Raw genomic sequence first — 27,515 nt, forward strand, 5'->3', positions numbered from 1 at the left:
GAGTATCAAGCCTCTGCCCTTTCGGCTCAGAAGACAACAATCTACATGCCATACTTCAGAACCGTGCTAACGCCAATTCTATAATATTTGGTACGGAGGGCTGTGCTACTGTTGCTAAAATAACGCACCGTTGAATCTGACGTGTTGTAATAAATATTTATTTACGAGTTATTATATATATATATATATATATATATATATATATATACACACACACGTTTTACTTATTTGTAGTCATTACCTTTCTGAAAATGATGCCCAACTTGTAGCCGCTTTCCCAGGACAGAATGCTTTGTGTCCACAAGGTGGAGACATCGCTACGTTATTTTTTTTTCTACATTTTCCCCCAATGATTACAAATTACTTTTATTTCACATGCAAATAAGTGATGACTTATCTCTGAATGAACAACCGTTACATAATAACAGTGATTACACTGGATTTAGAATCTAAGTAACACTGCAGTCAGGTAGCGTCGGGGCTGGGACAGCTTACCCCAGAGCAGACCTGACAGAAACGGGAACAGGACAACTCGCCTCTTTAAACAATATTTATCCACAAATTTGAGATGGCCACTGGGAAAATCATTTCACCTGTTTTATTAGTTTTCTTAACGTTTGTTACATAATTCAAAATCATCCTGTTTCATTTAGGTGGTAGTGTCTGTAGAATACCAAGATTTGTTCATCTTAAATTATTTACTTACGTCTGCTGTCATTTTGAAATTTACAGAAACGTAATAAATGCATCTGTCATTTATATTTTTAAAGTTGCTCAAAGAACCAGTGGGGTCACTGGTGATCCTTTATGATCCTTATTTGTTTTTTATAAATAACTAGAACATTATGTCGCGTATGAAGTATATTAATTCAGTTACAACACTATTTTGAAAAGTGCCGCTAATCACTAACTGAGGAAACTGTCCACAGGAACACTGTCATTAATTATTTATGAGGGGACATGCATTCCAGTGAGCTGAAGTCTTTAAATGGCGATGCAGCAATGCAGCTCAACATGCTCTCTCTCTCTCTCTCTCTCTCTCTCTCACATACACACACACAGAATCCACGGCCTTCGTGGGGACTCTCCATTCACTTCTATGGGCATACTGTAACCCTAATCCCAACTAGGATAACCCTTAACCCCTACTCAACCCAGGGACGGATTACGGACCGGGCCAGCAGGGCCGCTGCCCAGGGGCCCTTGGGGTGCAGGGGGCCCGTGGGGCCCCTAGCCCAAAACAATTTGCAACGCTTATCAACAATGTATTTTCGTTTGTCTATTTTGGAGGGCCTACAAAGGCCCCTGACCCTATAGGGAGGGCGTTTGCCGGCCAAGGGCCCTTGAATTGTGGTGGTTGTGGTGGTGGTGCTGGTGGTGGTGGGGGGTGGTGGGGGGGCCCTCACGAACGTTTTGCCCAGGGGCCCACACAACCCATAATCCGTCCCTGACTCAGCTCTAACCTTAACCTAAAGTAACCAAACAAAACACAAGACTTTTTAAAATTTTTTGCATTTTTAGATTTTTAATTGCAGTCACAGATTTCTATAAAATTGAGGATATCCTTGTGGGGACTGAAAAAATGCTACAGAGTTTTATCACATTGGGGGGAAATCTGGTCCTCACAATGTAACAATTACACACACACAAACACACTCCCATTTACACACACACACACACGCATACAAAGGCCCTTCAGCCATACACACATACCAACACGTACATATACATTCACACATACAAACGCATTCATAACCATTCATGCACAAATACACATTGACGATAAGGGGCCACAAAACCATCAAACACACCTCGAGAATCACGCACAGCCCCTCTTCGTTCTTGCTTTATCTTTTCCGGAAATTGCATTTCCAGCCCAGCCGGGGTCCCGTTATAAAAGAGGAGCAACATGCTGTAACCTTTTTAAAAAGCTATTAGTGATGCACCTGCCCCCAGCCTCTCGCCCCCCCCCCCTAAAAGCCCTGTAATGTTATTTGCATTTTACACCAATTACCCTGCTGTCCACAAATGCCTCCTCTCCTGCTGACTTGCTCAGGCGTGTGTGTGTGTGTGTATACACATATGTGTGAGCGTGGTGCAGGATTACATTACATTGTGGGGACCAAATGTCCCCACAATGAGATAAAAACCTGTTATTTTGACGTTGTGGGAACCATTTTTTGGTCGCCACAAGGGGAGATTCAATTTAATAAACATCTATAACTGTGTTTTTATGCATGTGCATGGTGGGGGCGGAACTCTTACCCATGTGTGACCCTGACAGATGACGACCATCTAGTGGTCAGGTGATGACAGTACAGTCTACCAGTACTGACCGAGAACCAGTCCCAGTCCAAAGCCCGGTCATTGCTTCACTCCATATCTCACCTTCCCAGTAAAACCCCAGTAAACAGCACCTCGGAATCTGTCATCAACAGCCCATAATAAGGGCCGGGTATACTGCTCCACACGTAAACAACAGATGTGGCATTTCTCAGGTGTTCCAGGCAGTCTGCTAAACACCACATCCGCTGTTTACGTGTGAAAAGGTTTACCCACTCCTGACAGGATGCCATTTTTAGCCTGTGGGGTGTTAACAGGAAGAAAGAGACAAAATTTACGGAGAAATGTAGGAAAGGTAATGAGAGCTAGCCAGACACTCAGGCGGGGGGGGGGGGGGGGGGGGGATAAAATTCAATTGCAAGAGTTGGGGGGGGGGGGGGCGGTTGCTGGACAAATCTGAAGATGCTTAGCAAGAGGCAGGCTCAGAGACATCTCTGGGTCAGAACCTGCTGTCCCTCCGCAGGCCTTGGATCCCTCCTCCTATTGCTGGATTGTTCCTGTACTGAGCTCAGAGGTACGTCGTCAATACCTCTGCTTCCCTAACAGGCCTCTTACATACTGCTGCCCACCGCTTTCAAGAGGCGTCTGTTTTTATTTTTTTTTCCCGTTAAAATATGCAGCCCCTGAAAATTATCAGTACTCAACCACATGATAAATTAAAGACCACACACTTAAGAAACCATGTAAAGACACGAAACGTGACAACCTAAATAAAACCGCTCATTATATCCCGGAACTGAAATCGAAAGTCATCCTTCTGAAATTGCTTTGCCGCTTTGGCGCCTCCTCTTGCTCACTTCCTATCATACACTGCGCCACCGCCCAGCAGGCCAGCGTCGCCGAACCGCGCTGGCTTGTCTCATTCACATCCCAGGGGGCTCATTTGTACGCTGAAGGGCTTTTAGCGCTCTTAGACCCCGATGATGTCCCCCCCCCCCCCCCCCACCCTCCCGCTTCCCTTCACCGCATCTCTTTCCAAAACGTGACATCACACCCCAAGCCTACAGTGGTGGACCCTATCTGTGACATCATTTTGGAAGCTTCAGACGACTGTCACCTAGCGACGATGGATGACAGCACACGGAAGTTATTGGGGGATATGAAAGGCGTGTGAGTTTATGCGCATCTATGTTGAGATCATTTTGTTTTCGTAATTCGGGCCAACAGACAGGTAGCAAGTGACCAAACCCAACTCAGAAAGCCGGTTACGCAGCAGCAACAGCTTCTCTGTCAGCACGGCGCTCCGTAATGACTCAGTTGGGCGAGGAGCCCGGGCGACACATTTACGCAGAGTCATTTACACTCGCGGGTTACATAACCGCCACGCAGCTGGAGGTCGTGCCGAAGCAGCCCTGCCGTCTCACTCCTGTGCACTTTACAGCCTCATCTGCTCCGCCGACAGTTTCATCTGAAGGCACATATATTCTTACTCATTTATGCAGCTTCATATTTTGCTGGAGGAATTCGGATCGAGCGTCCTGCTCAAATGAGTGACACCTGTAGCTTTCCTGCAACTTATAGCGCCAACATTTCAGCTACGAGTGACACAAAGAAATAAGCTCTTTTTTTGTATTTTTAATACATAAAAACACGGTAATGCATATTTTCCAGCAGATAATACCACTGGTTAAATAACTGTAAGCAGAAGGTTATAGGTTCGAGTCCCAACAGGATAAATTGGAACGGGAGTAAAAAGTAAACCCCTCCCCCCAAAAAAAAACAGATTAGGGAGGGAAATAATCAGATTCAAGGAGGTGAAGTTTAACCAGCAATACAACACAGTAATTTCGCAGCCGACTCAGGAGTGGTCCATTGGAAGGGCAAGGAATTTTAAAAAAAGAAGAATCATAAAGAAAATCAATGGGACTTACTGCCGCTCTACCGCTGCGCTGCTTCTGCTGCGCGCGCGGTGTGTGCGTGCGCGCGCGCGCGCACGATTAAAAAGACAAAGGCAAAGAAGGCAGGAGCTTCATAAAACGGTAAAATGAAAAGCCAGCAGGGAAGAACGTACGGCACAGCCGAGATGAGTGGGGATTGGAGTAAAAGAAGATAGAAAGCAGGGCAGATGAGGAAAATCAATGGACTGAGTGCTGCATTTCCCGATTGCACTGCGGTTGGATTGCTTTCAGATGTAGCTGTCTAATGTGTTATTGAGAGCAATCAGTTTGGGTGAAAAAACAGATAGATGACAGAATAAAAACGCACTTCAGAAGTTCCATGTTCCTCCAATTAATAACTCATATATTTTTCTAGTCTCTGGGATGATTTGTGGATTCTTAATGCCGATGAGGCTGTGTTAAGAACGAGCTGAGGAACTGTATTACAGTCTGCTTTTGGTGATATGAAACAGGGCAGAGACGGTGAACTTTAATAATTTAAGGTCAGAAAATGCAGAGCCTGTCTTTGATACGGATTGTTTTATGGCATTATGTAAATAGTACACTCTATAGCAGTGTTATCTGACAGTCCATGTTTTTGATCCCTCCCAGCTCCCTGCCAGACAGTCCACATTTTTGCTCCCTACTGGGAGTTGGGAGGGAGCAAAAATGTGGACTGTCTGCAGGTCCCCAAGGACCGGATTGGGAAACACTGTTCTATAATACAAAAGAGAGGCATAGTGGTTAAGATCTGTTTGTCAGCCCACCTAGGATTCCATTGTGCTAAGCAGCTTACTGTCTTGTTTCAGTCATACACCTGGAAATGTTTCCAGAGCTGTTCAAGCTAATAATCTCAGTGGAGGGCCCTTCCAGGGACTTGAATCAGCAACCGTCACTCCGCCCCAGGCGACACTGTGGATAAGTGCCTGGAGCAAAGTACTTAACGTGAATTGCTAGATAGAGAGAGATTAGAGCGCTGGGTAGGTGACAGCATGTCATGTAAATGATTGAGCTATTTCGTCCTTCCAGGTGAAGGATCTGGTCACAGATGCGGAACGGCAGGTGAAGTCAGCCTGATCCTGGCCCAGAGCTCTGTGTGGCTCTGTTTCCCTGGGATGGATGTGGGGCCCCGCCCAGGCTGCTAGCCTCCTGGGGAATTGATGACCATGACCTTCAAGGCAAAATAACAGCAGGAAAAATGAACGGTCTGCAGGCTCTGGGAAAGGGGGGGGGGGCTTGGTTATATTCTTATTTGCTTTGTTTGAGAAGCAGCGCGGCTGATCGTTAATTGCTAATAGGCCTGTTCCCGTTATGAATTTTGAATGCAGTAGGTCCATTAATTAACATCTCGGTCCCAAATGGACCACAGCTCTCCTGCTGCTGTCTGCCGTGGCTTCTGGAGTGGCCCTTTAAATAGGTCTGCCTCTATTATCATCGGTTTAAATAGCATGATGAATTTCCTGAATGATAAATTATTTCTGGGGCGAGTGACATTAACATCCTCTTTGGTGTCTTTTGTGAGTTGATAAAAAAAAACGCACGTAAATCGTGAATGATTGAAGATCTCAAACACGGTAAACACCACCCTAATTCATTGCTTCTTAATAAAAACCTAAAATCGTGTATAATTATTTGTTTTGAGTCCCATTTATTTCAACTGATAAACTTTTTCATGAGCCTGTGTTAGTATCACTTTTCATTACAGAGACCGATGCATCTGTAGGAAGAGTATTATCGTAATGAACGGGCCACAGTTTCGGCGTTGCGCTCGTACGCCTTCCTCCATATGCAAATAGAAGCAAATCGATTGCACCGCGCCCCACGTCCGCCGTAGACTCTCCATGACGGACAGACGCAAATGTAAGAAGGTTAGCAGCGGTGTATCCATGCGTGTCTGCGTGAGCGAGCGCGTATACGCGTGTGTGTCTGTGTGTTTGAAAATGGAAGGAGGGACAACAGCAAGGACTGAGCAGATTCTCGCCCTGGATAAGCGCCTGTAAGCGTGCAGCTCACCACACCTGTGTTTTTTGCTGCTAAAAGGAACGATCGAATGAGCAATGGGAGGGGGGGAGAGTGTGTGTGTGTCTGTTTGAGTATGTGTCGGATGAGCTGCCGGGATGGGGGGCGTTTCCCTTTGGCATAATTGCTACATTTTTTTCTAATACACGGTCAGTATTTTGAGCCGGCTTGAGTGATTGAAGACAATGGCAGGGCAGTTAACGGGTGAGTTCTTAAAATAAACCTTACAAATACTGAGAGGCTGTTTGGGTTTGATACACAGCTCCGTAACGCGCAGCCGATAACTTGAGACGGAAGACGCTCCACTTTAATGTGTACAATAAAGCTTTATACTTTATGCATGAATCGGCTTTGTTGTCGCTTCGGGTTTATAATCGGATCCAGAGTAAACCGTAAATATTCAAAGTCCACTGCGACCGGAGCCTCGCAGTATGTCACCATTTCGGCGTCTTAAGCACGTTGCTACGCGTCGCCCGGGTCCCTCTCCGTTTGTGTTGCTGCTTTATCCTCACTGCCAGCAATTCTGACAAAAGTGTACTTTCATTGGTTTTCCCCAATGAATGTACATTTCGTCTTATTTAACCTAATATATAATATACTGGTAACTTGTGCAACTTTCATTAGCCTGCATTTCACAACAGTGTAGGCTAATGTTAAATGATTAAGATGGACGTACAATTATATTATATAATTATAAAGAAAGGCTCAATTTTACTGTGACGCGTGTAAAAGATGTGTTTTTATGTATTTTTATGTATTAAAATATCACGTTTTTTCTGTTTCCTTTTAACTGACAAATTACTTTTCTACCGATATTGCAGTATTGCGTTTATGTGTTAAAAGAGTTGATGCAAATCCTGACCTTTGTATTTCCGAAGTGCACATTTTCAATCTTACGTAGCCTGGAAGGGAAGGGCAGAAATAAACATTTTGTCAAGTCGTAGACAAACCCATGACTAGGTTTTGTGGTTAAAAAAGTAATAAACCTTGTGTTGTTTTATTAACTGTGCGTGCTGCATAAAATATAAATGAATTGCCTAGTTCCAGCTTTCAAAGAGCGATATCCTTGTTACATTGCTTTATTGTATTTAGTAGGATTAGATAACATCTGTAATGATTTGACGCGAATTTCAAATACATAATAGCCTATATAACTTAACATTGCAGTAGGCCTGTAACATGACTGCATGAATACCGTGGTCGAAACGCCAATGAATATGCCTATATAGTTTAAGATTATTTGTACTTATCAAAAAACGCACATTCTTCAAATAAGATAGAGTTGTTTAAATTTTAACAGGCCTATAGATCCATAAATAAAACGTTAATATTTGATCAATTTAAATTGTTGCTTAAATGATAATATAATTATAATCAAGGGTTAATGCACTTTAGATATTTATATGAATGGAATGCAAGCTTCCCTCGAGGCCGATCTGCGCTTTTAAATAAGGGCCCCTTTTGCAGTCACGCGCTGACACGGCGCGTTTACACACCGCCGCGCACGTGAAACGGGGCCTCACCGTAACCAGCACTCGCCTCTCCTCTCATTAATGTCGTTAAGAAAAGGACGCCAGTAAAACCAGTGAAACTGACCGAGAGGAACATTTTCCAGGCGCTTTGCTGCGTGATTTAAACCTCATTGTACAACTTCCATGGCGTTCTATATTTAATGACGAATGACGAAGGAGTTACGTATGTCTAATTCTCTAATTAACTTCGAACAGCTTTACCTCTCTGTAACTGTTTTTCTTTTATTTTAATACATATTCTCAAGCGTGTTTTTGATTCTTAAAGCTGAGATGATAGTCCTAGATTTATTATGTGTGGCAGCATGTTGGATGTGGAGCAGGGCGTGTGTGTGTGTGTGTGTGTGTGTGTGTGTGTGTTTGTGTATGTGTGTGTGTGTGAGTGCGCGTTCGCCTTATGAGCTGCTGCAGCGATTTCGTGCGGTTTTGCGCCGCATTTTATGTGGGCTGTGAGCTGAACTTGCTCACCTCGTTTTTTTGTCGGCAAAATTCTTATTGATCAAGAGTGAGACACTGCATAAAAAATGGAAAAGTTTCATCCCATCTGTTTTCTGTTGACTGGGGATGAGTATTTGTGTGTGTGTGTGTGTGTGTGTGTGTGTGTGCTTATAATGGTCCCAGTCAGGAAAGGGGGTGATACACAGAGTCCAGACCAGCAGAAACTGAAGGGGGGGGGCACAGAGAGAGAGGAGGGGAGGGAGAAGTCACCAAACAGATGGAGGAAAACAGACAGTAAGAATGTTGCAGTGAGTGGTATTGGGAACAGGAGACTGAAAGGCCAGGGGAGACGGAGACAGGAGAGGTGGATGGCCAGCTGTAGGCAACAAGAGACACCAGGAGGGTTCTGGGGGGGAGGGGTCTGCTGGGAGCTGTCTGCGGTGCTGAAGGCAGCTCCCATCCCGGCCTGCCTGCCGATCAGCGCCCCAGACAGGTCAGGGGGACCATGCTCACGGATCAGCGGCTGTGAGGAGCTGGAGGACGGCGCCATGATCATTAATCCCAGGCTGCTGGCCGCCTGGACGCCTGCACTGATGTCCATTTCATAATTAGCCCGGGTCTGGTCAGTCCGGCCGGTGCGTCACTATGAGTCGTAGCCCAGGAGAGGCCAGACCATACGGCCTGCAGCTAGAGGCTTGTTAGGTAGCATGGGCTCTGATTGGGTGACTGTCCCTGATTAGCATTGATTACCCCTACTGACCAGCCACACGTGGGCATTAGACTCCCTCATCAGGTGGGGGCAGATTAGATGAATAAGGGGGGCACACCAGAGGCAGATCATCTGAAGCCATGGGGCAGCACTCAGGCTCCTCAGTGGGGGGGGGGGGTGCTTGTGCTTGTACCCCCTCCCCCCCCCCCACCCATCCTGCTCCTGATGTAGCCATTTCTTCCCATTTCACATTTCCATTTTGCCTGCCCCATCTCTCGTGTGGCTCGGAGGTGCCGTCCATCTTCAGCTCGGAATGTGGCATCAGCGCCAGGCATTTCCAGAGGAGTCATTATCAGGCCGACCCTGCTGCCTGTGTCTCAACATATTGGCAATAAAAAGGACCCATATTTTGGCAATAAAAAGACTGTTTGGGCCCCTTTAGCTCCCCGCCCCCCTTTCCCTAACCATTCCCGCCCAGTCTTCCTCATGTTTGGAGGTGCTGGGAGGCCAAGAAGTGTGATGACGATCCCAGCCGCCCCCAGCAGCGCTGCCCTCCCCTCTGCCTCTGGCTGCGCTTCCTGACAGGCGCTACGCTGAGCTCCCAAACATGGGTGTTAGCTATTGAACGCATCTTTAAATGGCTCTGCTTGTGACCCACACACCAGCTTCTGTACCTCGCTGCATGTTGAGCATCTACAACACCTTGTACAGTTACACCGTATTTTGTATTTATTCTTGCAACTGCTACTCACTGTCTACCTCTGAAGCTAATGCAGTACTATTACTACCCAATGTCTGCCTCTGAAGCTAATGCAGTACTATTACTACTCACAGTCTGCCTCTGAAGCTAATGCAGTACTATTACTACTCACAGTCTGCCTCTGAAGCTAATGCAGTACTATTACTACTCACAATCTGCCTCTGAAGCTAATGCAGTACTATTACTACCCAATGTCTGCCTCTGAAGCTAATGCAGTACTATTACTACTTACAGTCTGCCTCTGAAGCTAATGCAGTACTATTACTACTTACAATCTGCCTCTGAAGCTAATGCAGTACTATTACTACTCACAGTCTGCCTCTGAAGCTAATGCAGTACTACTACTGCCATCCATCTTTCTCCTGCTTCTCTAGGAAGGGGCCTGGATCCTACCCCAGAGCACATAGGGCCCTAGGCAGGGGAACACCCTCAGTGGGACACCAGTTCTGTCTGAGCACCTTGTCCAGTGGTACGGTGGAGGCTGGGAAGTTATAACTTTCTGCTTCCCGTCCTTGAACATCACTCTCCCTGCAGGCATCTGGTTACCCAACATGTCTGCCTCCTTGGGTCTCTCACACGTTGCAGAAATGTTGTTTCCCCAACATGCTCTTATTCTGTTATTTGGCTCTTCGCAGACCCTCTGTGTGCCGTGAAGAGGAGGATGGTGGCAGGGGTAGCGGCCCAACGCTCCAGGCTCGACCACGGGTATTCTTAGGCTGATAATACGGATTTGGATGTTATTGCTTGAGAATACACGTAGCTGAGCGGAAGCCATTTGCTCCAAGGGCCCCTCACTTCAGTGGAGGCTGCAGCCACCATTTTGGGTGTTGGAAGGTAGGGAAGAGGCTCCAATACTAACCCCCCCCTCTAGGGTAAGCACCTGAGTGTAATGCAGTAAGTTGTAATTACTCTTGTGAAATTATGTGCTTGTCAATCGATGTTTGTTTATCTCATATCTATAGATAAACAACTGGATGGATGGATGGATGGATGGATGGATGGATGGATGGATTATATAAATGAAGTAGTCTTCAAAATGTTCAACATCCAACAAAGGAAAATACAATTAAACTAAAACAATGTCACATATTGCTGAAATTCAGCGGCATGGAGCACAGTCTGTGACACCTGCAGAGTTTAATTAGGAAACTTTCACTTGAAGAGTCGAGCGTGGGGAAATGTACAGGCAGCCAGAGTGGAGCTATATGTGTGTGTGAGTGAGTATGTGTGTGAGTATGCATGTGTGTGTGTGTGTGTGTGAGTATGTATGTGTGCGTGTGTGAGTATGTATGTGTGTGTGTGTGTGTGTGTGTGTGTGTGAGTATGTATGTGTGTGTGAGTATGTGTGTGCGTGTGTGTGTATGTGTGTGTCTGTGTTTGTGTGCTTGTTTGTGTCTGTGTCTGTGCGTGTGTCTTTGTATGTGAGTTTGTGTGTGTGTGTGTGTTTGTGTCTTTGTGTGTGAGTTTGTGTGTCTGTGTGTGTGTGTGTATGTTTGTGTCTGTGTATGTTTGTGTCTGTGTGTGTGTATGTATGTTTGTGTGTGTGTGTGTGTGTGTGTGTGTGTGTGTGTGTGTACGTGCTCGCCTGTCGAGCTGCTGTAAGTTACTCGCCATCTTGCAGTACTGTGCGTAGCAGAGTATTATGGGAAAAGAAGCAACATGGCATTACAGGGAACAAAGAGTAGGCGTGAGTGAAGAATCCCAAGGCGGGTATCGAATTATTTATCAGCTTCGCTGTTTCATTTTTTCAGCGTTCATAATTTAGCACTTTTGAAATGGGATTTAACGAGATTATGTAAATCCCATGTTTTCACGACAAGGAGGGTGGCGACCCCTTTTGACAGCTTCTCCTCGACCCCCCATGAGCCAAAGAGTTCTGCCACTAGCAAAGACGCTGGGTGGGGCACTGATGAGGTGGGGGGGGGGGGGGGTCCCTGTTTGTAAACCCGCAGGGCCTCCAAAGGTGATTGTATCCATGACGCAAGACTCTCCCCAAATGAAAATTTAATAATGCTCTTTGGCCAGCCATCCACACTGCATTTCAAACAGAATGGAGTATTCCAGGGCATCTAGCCGAAATGGTGCTCTGCCTCTTCCAGTGTCGCTGTATTACTCGGTGACTAAAGGCTCCTTGCAGCCACATGCACGTCAGTTGACCGCATAGGCAGTGAGGAATCACCCTACTGACACGATATCTGGTGAACTGCACTCGAAGGAAATGTGTCGTCCGATATTTCTGGCCTCCACGTTTGTCAGTGTTACAACTATAGCGTTAAAAATGTGAAAATAACAGTGAAATTCGACTGGGAGGCCGCGCGCTAGCTGCTGTAGTAATCGACGTTGATTTTGTCTTCCGCCATGATTATTACATCGTGCGTTTTTATTCCCGACAAAAGCTCATGTTCATCCAGTTACAGAGACGTGTAATTAACTCTGTAACGAAACTACCCTCATTAGGTTAATGTGAATCCAAACACCCAAAAGATATGTGTCCATCCCATGAGACAGGGCCAGCGGTACGAACTGACTGGTGCTTTTACACACATTCGGTAGCCCAGGGTTATGTGTGCAGTAGTGCCGATTTAACAAACCCATAAACAGCTGGAGCTACAACATATTGTTGCACATTGTGTGTGTGTGTGTGTGTGTGTGTGTGTGTGTGTGTTCGTTTGTCAGGGTCTGTGCGCATTTAGAATAGATAAACTAATAAAGATTATAAATAAATAAATAACAATCCTGTGCATAGCTCCTGGTACCTAGCAACCAAATCCCTTGGTTGCCTGGACAACGGTTGCTGCAGAATATGAGATGATTGGCTACCCTGACAACAAGGAGGAATGACATTTGACCCTGGTTTTTGACAAAAGGATAGTAGGGGAAATGGAAAGTGGGGTGATTGGGAAAGACAGAGGGAAACTAATTAATATTAACTTTAATATTAACCATCACTCTCTTCCGCAAAGACCTTTAATTGTCAGACGCTTCGTCTCTCAAAGACACGCGCACACATACACAACATGAACATACTAGGTTCATTTGGCATCTTGGTCTATTTCCAGATTTATCAAATGAAACTACCGTGTCAGCTTCTGGCCACACAAACAAAAGCGCCTCCTTTCTATCCATCCCCGCTCCCTCGCTCTGCAGGTCTAAATTAATAAGTGTATAATTAATGGACCGCTAATTGCTGCGTAATCTTTTGTTAATTAGCCGCGTGATTTGATAAAGGACGACACTGCAGGAGCTGGTGGCGGGTGATTTCTAAATATGGGCCACATGGACAGGTACAGAATACGGAAATGTATATTTAATTTAATTATATGCAACATTTCGATGAAAGCTTACGATTCTCATAATTTATTCATTTATCTCATTACTAAACATTCAGCATAATTCTCTGTCCGTCCGCACTATACAGAAATACACAGACGGCCACACAATGGGAATATAATTGTTCTCAGTGCACTTATCTGTCAGTGATTGCGCACTCTGAATAGCTGCCGAGTTGTGTCGGTATTCCCGCAGCGATCGCTGGTTGCGGTGTCCCGGTTGGTTAACCTTTAACGCTGTTGACATTCATACGCAACTGAGCATCTAACTGCCTTGTAGCAATTTTTTCAGATTTTTTTCCCCAACATCGACATCATGCAGCGCTTCCGAGTATTAAATCGCTTGTTGCAATTTTCAACAGATGTGTCAGTGCTGTCAAAAATAGCGTACAGCCATTCAGATAACGTGGCATGTCAGGCTGCCGCTTGACAGATGTATAATAGTTGTCACAAAGTGTGAGTCGTGCATTTTTATTCGTCATTTAAAGTGTTCAAATCATATTACTCTTCTGTGACCAAACTGTTTTCGTGAGTGTGTTTCTGTGTGAAATTTAAGGCCGCCCACGTTTTTTTCAGCCCAATGTAGAAATTCAGACTGAGTAAAGGAAAATAAAATCACTATGCCGGAGGTAATAAGCAACACGCGGTCCCTCTGCAGTATTTGGCTGCGGATGTAACAAGCAAGGTGCAATAATCTCGTTTTAAAACGTGTGCGTTTGTCGTGTCAGCTGCGCTAGTTCGGCAAAGTTTTTTTTTTTTTTTTAACTCTAAGTTTAGTTTTTAAAAAGTCTTAAAGAAAAAAAGAACCCTATTTCCCAGCCCTAGTCAAAAGCCCCGTTTCCCAACACAAACACTCATAAACCGCAGCTAGGCTACGCTAAAGCGATATCTCAATGGCGCAGAGAAAGGAGCACTGAATGGAGGCGTTCAACGCGCTGAAAGAACATGTTTGTGCTTTCTGTTGTGCCACAAACGAACGTGGTTTGTAAATTAATATTGCAACCATTCATATAGGCCTAGATAGATATTTACTGATGTGATTCTGCCCCCGCTACAGAGTAACACCGCCGTTTATTTTAATGTTCCTAAAGAGATAAGGCAGTATTTTTCCTCGTTATTTTTTTGGCAAAATCTATTACCTTTTTAAATCTGAGTTCTCCGCTGTTTTCCTTCTAAACATGATTTTATTCTTCGTGTTCAGTACGCTAATGAACAGTAGATGGATGCAGTTAGAGAGGGTAGGGTGACTCCCTTTTAAATACCCGTTAAGTGTATTACATCGGAACGTCGAGCGCGTCCGTAATACACCCAATTAGAATAAAGATCAATATTAAACTACTGTAATGCAACAACGAGACAATGTTGCCATCTTCTGTCCAGGCGCGGTATTACACATGCATGCTTTAAATGCATATTTTTCGTCTTGATTTAAGTAATATTTTTGACAGGTCAAAATGTCCTTTATGGATGTCGCTAACAGGGGCGTCGGAGGGGACATGGGTACCCAGGCAGATTCAGTGGGGCCAGCGTTTGACAGTGGACCTGGAATACGTGAAATTGGACGGGGGAGCACGTGACATTTTGTCAGGGGCCCCAGAATTCCTAGGTACACCCCTGGTCGCTAATAATTACCAGTAAATGATCTAGATGTATCAAGAAATCTGCAGTTATGCTAAAAATACCTGGAATTAAATTCAGTATCAATTCAACTTGATTTCTACGTGGACAGGAGTTATTTGCAGTTTTCTAAATTACATTTAAGCATTATCTTAATAATTATGCCGCATATATTCACTTTAAGCGTATAAATAGTTGAATATGTGGTAAATACGAGCATATCAATAGAAATAAATATAAACGGCTTTAAAAATGTTAGTTTGTCGTTTGGTTTGACAGGGTGACTGACATCTCCCCAGGTCATATCATCATATCATCACAACATATTGTGAGAAATTTTGGTTTCGGTAACGTACTGTATTCATTATCAAGAAAACGTTTGGCTGTCTTTCTCTCTCGTTCTGTCTTATTTTCCTTCTTTCTCTCCAGCAAATAATAATTGTGTTCAGCTACGATCTTTTCCCTTTTTTAGGGTTGATGCCTACAGGAATGGATGTCATGCCTTCCGCTTAGCAGAATGGGGAAATGTGCACCACATTTCAGTCTGCAATGCAGTCGGGTTTCATTTGTGTGTGGGATTGAGGCCACCCAAAGAGCAGCTGAATGGGACCTGAGTGTTTCTCAAGCTTCGCTTTGGCAGGCGCGGAGATCTGGAGGGACTTCGCTGGGCGGAGCCTGCGGCGTGACGCAGGATTCCATTCATTTGTAAAGTGCCGAAATATAAAACGGCGCAATGAACTTTCTGAGCTGTGAGCCGCGATCGCTGCTCTGTGTCCAACTTCTGCTGCGGTGGCAACCTGCAGATATAGAGATCTTGCAAAACCGCTACAAAATATCCGAAAAAGTAAGTTTTATGCGAAGTCAGGGCTAGTTTGTAGGCGTCGAAGGACGACAGCACACTCATCGATAGACCTATGCTACTGTCATCAGGTATTTTTAAAATATTTTTTTTCCTTTTAGCAGTTAAAGTTTCCTTAAGGAGAGCATTTGGAAGTTATGATTGCAGAGTGCAAATGTTCTTTTTAGAGACAGGGGCTTAAGCTTTGCAGGATGGAGACTCGGTAACTTTATGTTATGCACTAAAGCAGTTGACACGTAGACTAAGACTGGATTGTTAGGTAGCTATGCACGCAATGGAAACTTACAACTAACTCTACTAAATTTCGCTTTGGAAACATTCACCAGAATGTTGTGTTGTGTTATTTAATATGCCCATCGGCATATTGATTTCAGTAAGGAAGCGATTGTAAGTAATGAATACCATGTATTTTTCTTGGTGCGTGTGCGTGTGTGTGTGTGTGTGTTGGGGGGGGGGTTCCCCATTACTGCTGTTTTTGGCTGTACAGCTCAGCTATGATGCGTTCAGTAGCTTTCTCTACCTGCATGTAATTTCATTGCACTTAAAATTAAACTCAGAACTTGATTATATTAGATGTCATTATTAAGTGGACTTTATTATGGCGGCGAATCTCAATACTGTTTGCTGTTACATTTCCATCTCACTGAAGTTTTCTTTGAGTTCTTCTGGCTCTCAAAATGCAGTGCTTCTAGGAGCTGAGTTATTATACCTCTGGGGGGTGACATATAAGGATACCTGTGTATTCTCCTTAATTAAGGCAGCGTTTCCTCATTAACGTAAGCTGTCAGAAATCGAAGAGAAATTGAGCTTCATGCAAAGCACACCTCCCATTCCTCGTTGGTCACCTTACTGTGCAGTTGCGTTAAGGATATAGACCTGAATGTTCTCAGCTCTGGTCCTGCCAGGGGCCCTGCTGTTGTACTCTTGAATTACATGTGCTAGCTGGTGTTTGCAAGCAGATGTTCAGCTATCATTGTGAATGGAGCGGGCGTCTGTGGTAACCCGACTGCTCTGAACTCCTGGCTTTGCGTAAAGGCTGTTGTGAGGTTCTTTGCGGGTGGTGAAATGTGACAAATACATGGAATGGCTGAGGTGCCCCTGAGGAGAGGTTTGGGAACTGAAGCGATTTTCATCTAGCCGTCCAACTACATCAGTAACTGTTCGGCGAACAGAAGGAATCCCTGGTAATTTTTATCGTTACTCTTAATTTGCATATTCTAATGTAAAAATGTGTTTTTGCTTTGCGCAGATATCCACTCACTATCCAGATGAACAGCTCTCAGCATTTCTATTGACTGCTTCAGACTTTTACACAGTGCTGTATTTATTGTATTTGGCTTTCCAAGAAAAGAAGGGATTTCAGTCAGTCGATCTACTGACCGGTCTTTGCTCCGGTCGGGAAAACACTTACTGTCTGTCCTCTGATAGGAGGGCTTTGTGTTTGTCCTGTGCTGACAGCTGTTTATACCAAAGATTAGATACAGTGCAGCCATAATTGGGGTCATTGTGAGTTTTGCAACATTGCAAATTATGCAGTAGGAGCGATAAACATTGGGACTTTGCAGTAATCCGACTTGTGAGCAGTTGGGCCATGTGATTGTGATTTTAGTTCATGGGTTTGGGATTTGGATCAGAACCACGTAACAGAGGTCTGTGTGACGATTGACGGCTTTATTGGGGCCAAGATTATTGGCTTTTTACTTCCTGGGGAGCAGCGGTGATCTGAGCTGCCGCAACACAAGTAAAGACAAACGGAAAAGCCGGAACTGTAAAGGGAAAATTGAGACCAAATCTGTTACTAATAATTGTGGACACCCGACTCTCCCTTGGGATACTGTCAGCACACACCCTGATTCCCCACACCCTTCCGGGGCTGAATCCCAGCCTTTAGGGGACCGCGAGCACTGAGGCGTCACTCGCCTGTATAAAACAAAAATTATAAGATCAGCAGACGTTCAACAGCAAGAGTTCTTAAGTTAACATCACAGGGCGCTGTGTGTCACTAACCCTTCCCCGAATCTGGATCACCTGCATGTAGCACTACGCCAAACTAGCCTCCGCTTTTCCGGAAATATGCCGTAAATAATCCAGTGAGATTTCCCATTACGGGATCGCCTGCGCTGCCGTAGCTTCTCTCCTCACCCTGACTCTTAATGGCTGCACTGGAATCGGGTAACTGGAGGCCGGGGCTCCCATTTCAAAGATGCAATCAAGTTATTGTCTGTATATTTAAAGGGGGGAATAGTGGCCTTTCAGTCACCTTTAACCAGTGCAGTAATTCTCCTTTGAGCTCGGTCTTTAGCAAGGTGTTTTCAGCAACCTAACTGCCCCGGCTGGATGTTACCGTATTCTCTGTAAACTCCAGACACCTTATTATTTAAAAATCCAGAGAGGTGGCCCGAGATACTAGGACCACCTCATCTGGCACGAAGCAATAACACCGGATTCAGAATTGATTCGAAGTCAGCCATCAGACATCTAATGCTTAGCCAAACAGTAGTGACTCTGTAGAGCCTGTTTGTGTGCTGCATTTATACAGCTGCCGCCACTGGCTGTTTGTTAATAAACTGGGTGCTGAGTGTGGGTTTCAGAACCTCAGCATCCAGCATTCAATCAGACATAAGTTTCAAACATGCTACTGCAGATATTACAGTTATAGATTGTGAAAGGGATTCATCATTAAAAATGCTGCTGACCATCTGGCTGTATTAATGCAATTTTAATTAACTTTCGCTTCTCACTTACTGTGATGGGGGGGTGGGGGGGGGGGGGAGATAAAATTACCTGCAGCAGAACAGGGGGGCCGTCAGAAGGTAAGAGTTAGAGTTCATTGGAAACCAGACGGTGGAGTCAGAGGATGAGAACTAGCCTGACACCCTGTTTTCGCCTGTCGTTTGCAGCATCGCCAGCATGTTTGTCTGCTTTTAGCTGTTTAGCCGTAGCTTTTGTCTGTAGGGTCTCACTGCAGCCGCATGACAGGGGGCCCTCGGACTCCTTAAATCTGTTTGCTCCTTTCCAAAGATATTAATGCATTTAAAATTTGAGGAAAAAAAAGCCCAAGCTGAACACCTCAGGCCCTTTATGTTCAGGGCAATGAGGAGAAATGAGGAGGAGAGGCTGGCCTTTGTCTGATAGTTGTATTAAAGGGGACGCCCATCCCTTACCCTCTGCCCTCCCACCCCGTCTCCCGGCAGAGGGATGGAGATGAGAGAGCTGGCGGTGGTGGCCGGCAGCTTCCTGGCTTTCCACCTGCTCTTCTTCGTGCTCAGTCCGCTGCTCTCCTCGGCCGTCACCCCCGCCTACAGGCGCCTGCCCCCCAGCAAGCTCACCGAGTGGAACTCCAGGTGAGGACGGGGTCGGTCCTGGCAGCACAGCTACAGCCCCTGTCTGCCCACTTCCCAGCAGGCTTTGCGCTTCGACGGGACGCCCGTCGTATTATCACATAATGCACAACATGGTCTTTTTTTAAATGTAACTGTCAGCAGTTCAATGGCAAATTAAACACATAGTTGACAAATAAGTCCGATTTTAAAATTCTAAATCAATGTATTGTTACATTGGAATGTAAAAGCTTTAAGATTTTTATTTAGTTTTATACACATTTTTGTGTGGCTCTGTGCCAGTTATCGGAAGGTCGCTGGTTTGAATCCCCTGGCCAGCAGATATATCACCTTGTATGACCTTTGACCTCTTGAGCAAGGCCCTTAATGAATGGCTGACCTTCCACTCTCACCTCTATATGTGTCTCATTGGAGAGTGAGATGGAAAATGAGCAATTCCTGTATACCTCCTGTATACTCGCAGTAATACAAACGGCAATAAAGTAACATTCACAGTACCATGTTAAAGTGTGGTGTAAATGGTGCCTCACACTTAACATGGCCTTACCCTGGCCAGTGTGTAAAGGTCAGTTCTGCCATATTTATTTGGGGGTTAGAGGAAACTGACTGATACGGCTCTGTGCTCATGCTCTGTACGCTAATTCTTTCTTGAATGACTGACTCTGTAATTAGGCCTCACCTACGTTCGCAGAGAGACTGAGACTCACACTTTGAACATTAAAGGTTAATGTCTTTCTGCAGAGTCTCGGGACGGCAGGTTAAGGCTTCCCTTCATTTATATAAGTTAATCATCCCCCTTAATGTCTATGTTGTTATTACTATACATTATTCACGGAAAAGAGATATTAGATATTGCAGACATGTAGCTGGCTTATCGTCTTACTCATAAAACATACATATTTTCCCCTTACTGGTCGGATAGTGTAACAGAATCTAACAGGGAAGGAGATCAGGGCCCACAGCTTCCAGTTACCTCAGGTACTGATCTGGGAAGTCGGAGTGTCAGCCTGACTGGTCCAATGGCAGAGCCACAATGGAAAGGAAACCAGCCAATCATTGCAAAGTCTGCAGGAAGTGTGAGAGAGTGTGTAGGCGCAATATCTGATTGTTTTGCCCTGGGTAGTATTGAATCGATTTATTTTATGCGGGTTACAGTAGGCTAGTGAAATTGTCACTGCAACCTTGGATATTTATAGTCGGGTAATTCTTCCAGGGTGGTGTCCACCATCCACGCCCTCATCGTTGGCTTCTTCTGCCTCTACATCCTGTGGTTTGATGATGCCGTCAACATGGATCCGGTGTGGTGAGTGCAGTCAGGCAGGACCGGCGGGGGTTAGGGGGTGTCATGGGTGAGTCGGCCCCTTTTTGTGGTCAGTCTGTACAGTTCGTACATTCTGCAATCCCCCCCTTTTCCAGTGCACCATCATTAGTTGAATAGTAAACTCCACGGGCTCATCCAGTCACCATTCAGCATTTCCACACCCATTCGTTGTTCTCTCCTAGGCACCTCCAATCACCATTCAGCATTTCCACAGCCTGTCCACCCATTCGTGTTTCTCTCCCAGGCTCCTCCAATCACCATTCAGTATTTCCACATCCTATTCACCCATTCGTGTTTCTCTCCCAGGCTCCTCCAATCACCATTCAGTATTTCCTCACCTCCCCCCCCCCGCCCATTTCTGTTTCTTTCCCAGGTCCCTCCTCCCTCCTCCTCCTCCTTCTCTCCTTCTTTGTCGTCTTTCTTCTCTCACGTGGCTGGAAGGTTAGTTTCCGCTCTGCCATTGCCGAGTGTCACATCACGGGAAGCAGCCCGGAGAGCTGGGGGATTTACTACATTAATAAATTAAAACTTTCCGTGTGACAGATTTACCCGTCTAAGCATCACGCCAATCTGTGCATTTCCTGCCTCAAGGATTGTTTCCGACTAATCTCATGTTTGTTAATGGATTTATCAGAGTAATTGTGGTTTATTGAGGTAAACACGCAGAATTACAGTTTATTTGAAAAATTCCTTTGAAAAGATTCAAATATTCTATGATTGTATTAGTTCATTTGAGGTGTGTGTGTGTGTGTGTTTGTATACACTACATTATGGGGACCAACCCTGACTATTTTTAGGAACTCAATTTTATAAAAAAATCTGTGACTGCAATCAAAAAACTAAAAATGCCAAAAGCCTTGTATTCTGTTTGGTTACTTATGGTTAGGGCTGGGTAGGGTTAGGGTTGTCATTTTTAGGGTTAGGCTTAGGGTTAGGCTTAGGCTTAGGGTTAGGGTTAGGCTTAGGCTCAGGGTTTTTCCCATAGAAATGAATGGAGAGTCCCCATAAAGGTATGAATACAAACATGTGTCTGTGTGTGTTTCTGTGCCAGGACACTGCGGAAATGGGAACTGGGAATCGTTCCATGAGGTTCTGGCCCTGCGTGTGAGTTCAGGTTGGGGGGAGGTGGCGGTGGCTGTGGTTTCCTGATCGGCTGGGGGTGGTGGGGGGGGGTGTGTGCAGGACATGTTACATGCTGGACTGCCGACGCATCAGCGGCCCGGTCTGTGACGCCGAGGTCCCCGAGGCCGTGACTGGCCCAGCGTCATGCTCCGTCTGCTCACACACCTGCGCAAACACATGCATCTGCCTGCATTTGAAATTGCAGCTGCTGCTAACAGACAGCCAGAGCCAATGGATCACCGGATCCCTCCGCAGATGCATGCAGAGGGTTTGCGTCCCTCTAACGAGGCCTTGTTCCTGGGACCTGTTTCATGAAGCAGGATTTGTTGCCCAGCTGAATAACTAGTTGAATTTAAGGCAATGTGGGCTAAATGTAAGTGAATGACGATAAAGTTAATTTAGCCAAGACCACCTTAACTCTGCCAAGTTATCTGGCTGAACAAGAAGTGCTGCTTCATGAAACAGGCCCCTGATTTATCTTTTTTTCACAGTTGGTGTTTAACTTGTTGTTGTCGTTGCTACACAGGGGAGACCCCAAGCTGGTGCAGATTAACGTAGCTATAGCCTGCGGTTACCTCCTTTACGGTGAGTCCTTCCAAATGCAGACTGTGTCTCTCATTCCTTATAATACCTCTGTAGGCATAAATAGAAACTTGTTTGCTGTGACTTGTCATTGCTCCGAGTGAGCAGCAGGGGGCGCGCTTAATGACGCCGCTTCACTCTGTCCAACGCAGACCTCGTAACGGTGACGTGCTACTGGAGTACGCTGGGGGATGGATTTTTCGTGTGTCACCACTTGGCTGCGCTCTACGCATATGGATACGTTCTGGTAGGAAGCTGGAATGATCCCGAAAGCTGCATTGCAAAACATTTGAGATTTTTTTTTAGAGTTTTAATGCAGGAATGTAGGTCACACTAATGCATGGAAACAATGAAGTTGTACACTTTTGGAGTATGAATTATGTTGCTTTTTTTGTAGGTAAAGCCTGCCACATGTGTACATGTTTCTGTCCTCAAAGATACAGGTAGCATATTTGGAAATTATTGTTCTAAAATGAACACACGTGTTACATAATTGCTGTAAGTAATCACAGATGCGAAGATCCCTGTGCAGGCCGTCTGCATCTATTCAAGTCTCTCTGCAGACCGTATCTGCCTGTCGCGTGTTTTATGTAGGTTCACCTCGACAGGTCACTCCGGAAGCTTCCACGTCAGTCTTTCCGCTGAATTTGTTCTAACCTCTGCGTTGTTGTTGCTTTTTCCCTCCCCATTGTCTTTGCAGACGCGGGGGGTGCTTCCGTATTTCGCCAATTTCCGCCTCATTTCGGAACTCTCCACCCCGTTCGTGAATCAGAGGCAAGGCCTCGTTACCGGCCCCTGTGTGCCCCCCCCCCCCCCCCCCCATCACTGTCTTGTCTGCTGTGTGAAACGTGTAGATGTTTGGATTAGATGATGGCAGCACGGTCCTGGCAATCTAAAAGCACGTCTCTCTCTCTCTCTCGCTTCTTATCTCTTGTAATCCTAACACCTCTTCAGTAATCCACCAATTCACCTCTGATGATGGATTATCCCCCCCCTCCCCCGCATTACTCAGATGAAAACCCTGCCCTTTTCCTCTTTCAGGTGGTTCTTCGAGGCTCTGTCCTTCCCTCGCTCGCACACCCTGGTGGTGGCCAACGGCGTGGCCATGGCTGTCGTCTTCTTCCTGGTCCGCATCGCCGTCATGCCCGCTTACTACTCGCGGGTGGTGGCCACATTCGGCACGCCAGCGTTCCACCGGCTCGGCCTGGGTGCTCAGACAGCCTGGATCCTGTCCTGCATCTGCCTGGATGTCCTCAACACCATCTGGATGTACAAAATCACCCGAGGCTGCTACCGGGTCCTGACCGGCTATAAGACGAAGAGTGACCAGGCCAACAGCCACAATGACTGAGGGGGGGGGTCACTTTAGGGTGTCTGTTTTAAACAAAGCCGACATGTTGTGGCGTTAAACCTGGAGTCAATCATCAGGGGAATTGTTAACGGGACGGTAATTATATGACCAGTAAATTGCTGCCCCCCCCCCATCAGATAAGATAATGTTCTGAGATGCTGAGACTTTTTGCTTCCGACTTCAGCACCCCCCACCCCCCACCCCCAGTAAAGAGCCAGCAGGACTTAGTGCTTAGTGCCACCTCATGTCACCCGTCCGCAGGGGGAGAACCTTCCGGGGATGCCCTCGTCCCCCAGCTGCCTGGGGGGGGGGCCATCCGGTGGAGCAGTCTGAGCACTGAGGACAACACGCATGTTTTGGGAGCCCTGGACCCGGGCCAGACCTCGTGAGGATCTCGAGAACGTGGCCTCGAGTGAAGCAGCGCTTCCTTTGAAGTCTTGGATTCTCTCCACGGTCTGTGATCCCTTACCTCAGAACCGGGAACAGCCAGCATTTGTTGGCAAAAAGTTCTTGACAGTTCCTGTCATGGTCTAGGAGTGTCTTACTCAGACCTCGCAGCTCAGTATTGGCTGATACAGAATGGGTTTGCTCTTATAATGGTCCATTAATCTCCATTCCTGCAGGAAGGTGTTCAGTTTGGGATTTCTTTAAAGCACTCAACACTTTCTTTGCAGTTGTGTTCTTAAGCTGTCAGAAAACCTGGAAATTTTCTACGACGCACACAGTAGCAGACTTGTGCCTCCACACGTGTGTGTGTGTACCTCCGTGAGCACGTAAAGGCTGAGGTCACGTGGATGTCATGGCACCTTTGCACGTTCCCAGTGCTCTTGATCTGTGAGTTCAGTGACATGTGGACAGAATCAGCTGTAGGGAGCCTGGCTGTGGTTTTGTAATGGGCACCATGTCTATAGGTGTGTAATATCTGTCTCTTTTAAACTGCTTCATCTCTGTAAACTGGTGACTGTCCTGACTGTAATTCGTAATTTGACAAGTAGGGTTTCTGTGGTATAGCAACTTCTTCTCTTCACGGAGCCACAGGGAAAAGATCTTGTCTGTCCTCCCCCCTCTCCCAGTGGAATTCCAGGTGCCCATGAACTGTTACCCCACCCCCCCCCCATGTCCTCCCATGAATACCTTGGGCCCCACCATCAGATTTCATCCGGCACTGACACTGTTTCAGATCAGGGGTCTTGGATGCTGTTCTCATATTTTGTCTTTGGAGGTGTATATTGGGACTTTCCTTGTCCTTGCTGCTTGAAGCTGATGGTTCTGATGGGTCTGATGGTTCCGATGCTTCCTCCCAAGACCTAGGAAAGACAGTAGAATATGCAGGAGATGTGCACGAATAACAGATTCCACATCATCCACTCAGACCTCTGTGCTGCTCCGTTACTTTCAATTCGTCACTCATTATACCGTCTTAATATCCTTTGTGGCGAATATCAAACAAGTTTTGTGGCTCGACGTGGATTCAAACTCGTATGCAATAATCTTCTGTCATTATGGTAGTTTTTACTAAAGAATCAGCTAGTTTTAATGAAAACTTCTTTGATATTAATTGTGGAAAAAAGCTGAACTTGACTTAACTGTGAGCACTAAATGTCTGTTATGTGACATTACCTCAAATGTACTTAATGTATAAACATCTTGGGTCTTTCTTTTTCTGTTACACAAAGGTCGCGTGTCTTTACCCAATACAGATCATGACAGATGACTTATTACGGTGTGTGTGGGTAAGAGGCGCATGGTTTCACTTGTACACCGTGCATAAAAACGCAGTGACAGGTGAGCTCCTTCAGGGGTATGACGCACTGTGTCACGCAGCTGTGTCTGAATCCAGTTTACTTCTTCCTCTCCTTTCTTGCCGTTTGCGGTCGCATTTCTATAACTGTAATCACATAGACAGGCCGACCCGTCAAGGCTTTATATTAATTGCACCTTCGTAATGCATTTAACACATTCATATAGAACGTTGCTTGTAGACATTCTATGAATTAATTACGAAGGTGCAGATAATGTAAGCGTTACCAATAATAGTAAAAGTGGGACCTACTTTTTTACTGCGTCTCTGCTCTTAATCTCCTTGTCAAGCTCAGTATTTGGACAGCAAGTGACCCTTTGTGGCATTTTAGACTTGTAGAGTTGCATAATGATAGAATGAATGAAAATTGGTGAAAAATCAAATGTATGTTTGTATTCAGCATTTTAAGGAAATGCCTTACTTTACGGCTTGTCTGTCGTGACAGTGTGCGACAATTGAGCAGAACGGAAGGTATTCATGCGGTAAAAGCAAAATAGTTTAGGTTATACAACAGTTAACTATGAAGGCAAATTAAACTTATAGTTCTATAATAAAGGATTATCTGTTAAGTTTTTGATTTTTTTTAAGCGTGCTGGAGGTTTTAAGGATGATGCGATGTGTTGATACGGGCACTTTGCGGAAACAGCGGGTGTGTATATAATCTAAGGCACACAAACCTGCAAGCGTTTAGTGGAAAGTGTGAGGAAGAGAGCTGCTCTTGTAACCTGCAGTGTGATGTGTACCATAGATCAACACCGTTACATTAATACTACCCTTTTGTATTAATGTACAAAAACCACGGCCCGTCCACAATGTCTCAAGTGCTCCGCTTTGTACAAGAAGGGTCACAAAATGCACTTGGCATCTTTTTTGTATCGTGAAGTTGTACCCTTCATCTTTAATTAAGGAGACACCAGTGACGGCTACAACTCCTGCTTGTGGGGGGGGGGGGTTAAAAGGCAGCCAGCTCCTGTTCTCCCGCTGATTGATTCCAGCGCTTTCTCCCGTGCCTGGCGAACAAGCGTCTGGCTCAGCGACCGTGCCCAAAAGTAATTTTGACTAAACATGGTCACGTAAGTTAAGTCCAGGCGAACTCCCCCCCCACCCCAGTGCCGTAAGCTCCCACAGGCGGTCAGCCCTGACTGGCCCCCGAATGCTCGCTTTGCAGAATTATGCATGCTGCATGCACGCTACAGTAGTTTACAGTAAGTAATATAAGGTGCTCTTTGGCGTTTAACTTTTTATGGTCATCAAACGCGGGGGGGGGGGGGGGGGGCACCAGTACGATCTGACTAACGCTTCTAGCTGCTTGTTACTTGAAAGGATTGCAGACGGCTTCTGATGCAGGGGGATGGGTACTTCATCATCCATCATCTCCATCCGAATAATGACCTGACAGCCTGTCCCTCCATCCGCGTTCCTAGAAGGAAGATGGTACACGGACATGAACATTGCAGGGCAGCTGTTAAAAACCTTTCTGCACATTAAAAAAGGACGTTTTTAAAACCACTTCAGAGCTGTACGGGAACAGATTTTCGATGGAGATTTTAAGATTCATTTTATTTGTAATAGTCTGCAACAAACCGTGTGTGTGTGCATCATGTGTATGTATGTGTGTGTATGTATATATGTATATATGTATATGTATATATATATATATATATATATATATATATATAATATGAATGTTGCATATATTATAACATCTACTTCCTGTGTTATTAAAATACATAGGGTGAATAACAGCGCTGCCCCGTACTCTGAATCTTTGAATTCTTCGGTAAAGACCAGATCCTAGGCGTGTAGATCAGGAAAACCTTCCATAAATAGCCAGGCAGCTCAGTGAATGTTTTGGGGGGTGGCCTTCCTCTCTCGTGCTCCTCCATTCCTTCCTTATTCTTCGGCTCTCGGGCCCTCCCCTTCCAGCATAGCCCTCAAACGCGGCTCCTTCGCCCGCCGCCCATCACCTTCTGTAACCGTGCCATCTTTGCCGGATGTCTTCCGCGAAGAGAATTCAGTAATCCTTTAAAGTGAACAACTGTTATTTTACTCAGCATTTCGGTGTCACAAATGACATCATCACGCCGCAAATGTAGAGAAGGCGCATGAAGTATTTCAGATTTTTATTTCCCAAACTTCCACATCACCCTGTCTCTCTCTTCAAATACCACCATAAACTGCTATAAGCTGGTTTACAACTTGCGCTCTTCGCATATGAAGTGATATACGCTGCAGGCCCACCGGTGGCCTGTAGGTGGCGCTTAGTCCAACTTTCTCCCACGCGGGTCCATTGGAGTAGGTGCAGCTTTAACAACAGGCTACAGCCGGGGTTTCTGTTCCAGCCAACTACGGCTTTTCTTGCGCCTCCACCATGCCCAAATAAAGCCCTTGCATTCCTCCTCATTTCTCTCCCTTAAGATGTTTATACGACCTTTGCTGAATCACTCCCCCATTCTACGATGCTTTTTTTCAGGCAGACTACCTCGCGCTGCGCCATCCGCTACTGAATCGCGACGA

General features: G+C 45.6%; 1 protein-coding gene across 5 annotated transcripts; it reads left to right on the forward strand.

Moving 5' to 3' along the window:
• Positions 1-13,111: 13,111 nt before the first annotated feature.
• LOC125718407 (TLC domain-containing protein 4-B-like) lies at positions 13,112-26,222 on the forward strand. 5 transcript variants are annotated; one of them, XM_048992259.1, is made up of 8 exons: positions 18,698-18,824; positions 20,035-20,124; positions 20,516-20,583; positions 21,194-21,246; positions 21,791-21,849; positions 21,999-22,093; positions 22,547-22,620; positions 22,888-26,222. In XM_048992259.1, the coding sequence occupies exons 2-8, from the start codon at positions 20,097-20,099 to the stop codon at positions 23,195-23,197; spliced, it is 687 nt and encodes a 228-aa protein (XP_048848216.1). In that variant the 5' UTR covers positions 18,698-18,824; positions 20,035-20,096; the 3' UTR covers positions 23,198-26,222. The 5 variants fall into 5 exon arrangements, with proteins under 5 accessions (XP_048848214.1, XP_048848215.1, XP_048848213.1 ...); XM_048992257.1 differs by lacking the exons at positions 20,516-20,583; positions 21,194-21,246 and adding an exon at positions 13,112-15,551 and having other exon boundaries at positions 18,675-18,824; XM_048992258.1 differs by lacking the exons at positions 20,516-20,583; positions 21,194-21,246 and adding an exon at positions 15,573-16,664 and having other exon boundaries at positions 18,675-18,824.
• The last annotated feature ends 1,293 nt before the right edge of the window (positions 26,223-27,515 follow it).

This window comes from Brienomyrus brachyistius, chromosome 22, assembly GCF_023856365.1.
Source record: "Brienomyrus brachyistius isolate T26 chromosome 22, BBRACH_0.4, whole genome shotgun sequence".
NCBI classification, from domain to species: domain Eukaryota; kingdom Metazoa; phylum Chordata; class Actinopteri; order Osteoglossiformes; family Mormyridae; genus Brienomyrus; species Brienomyrus brachyistius.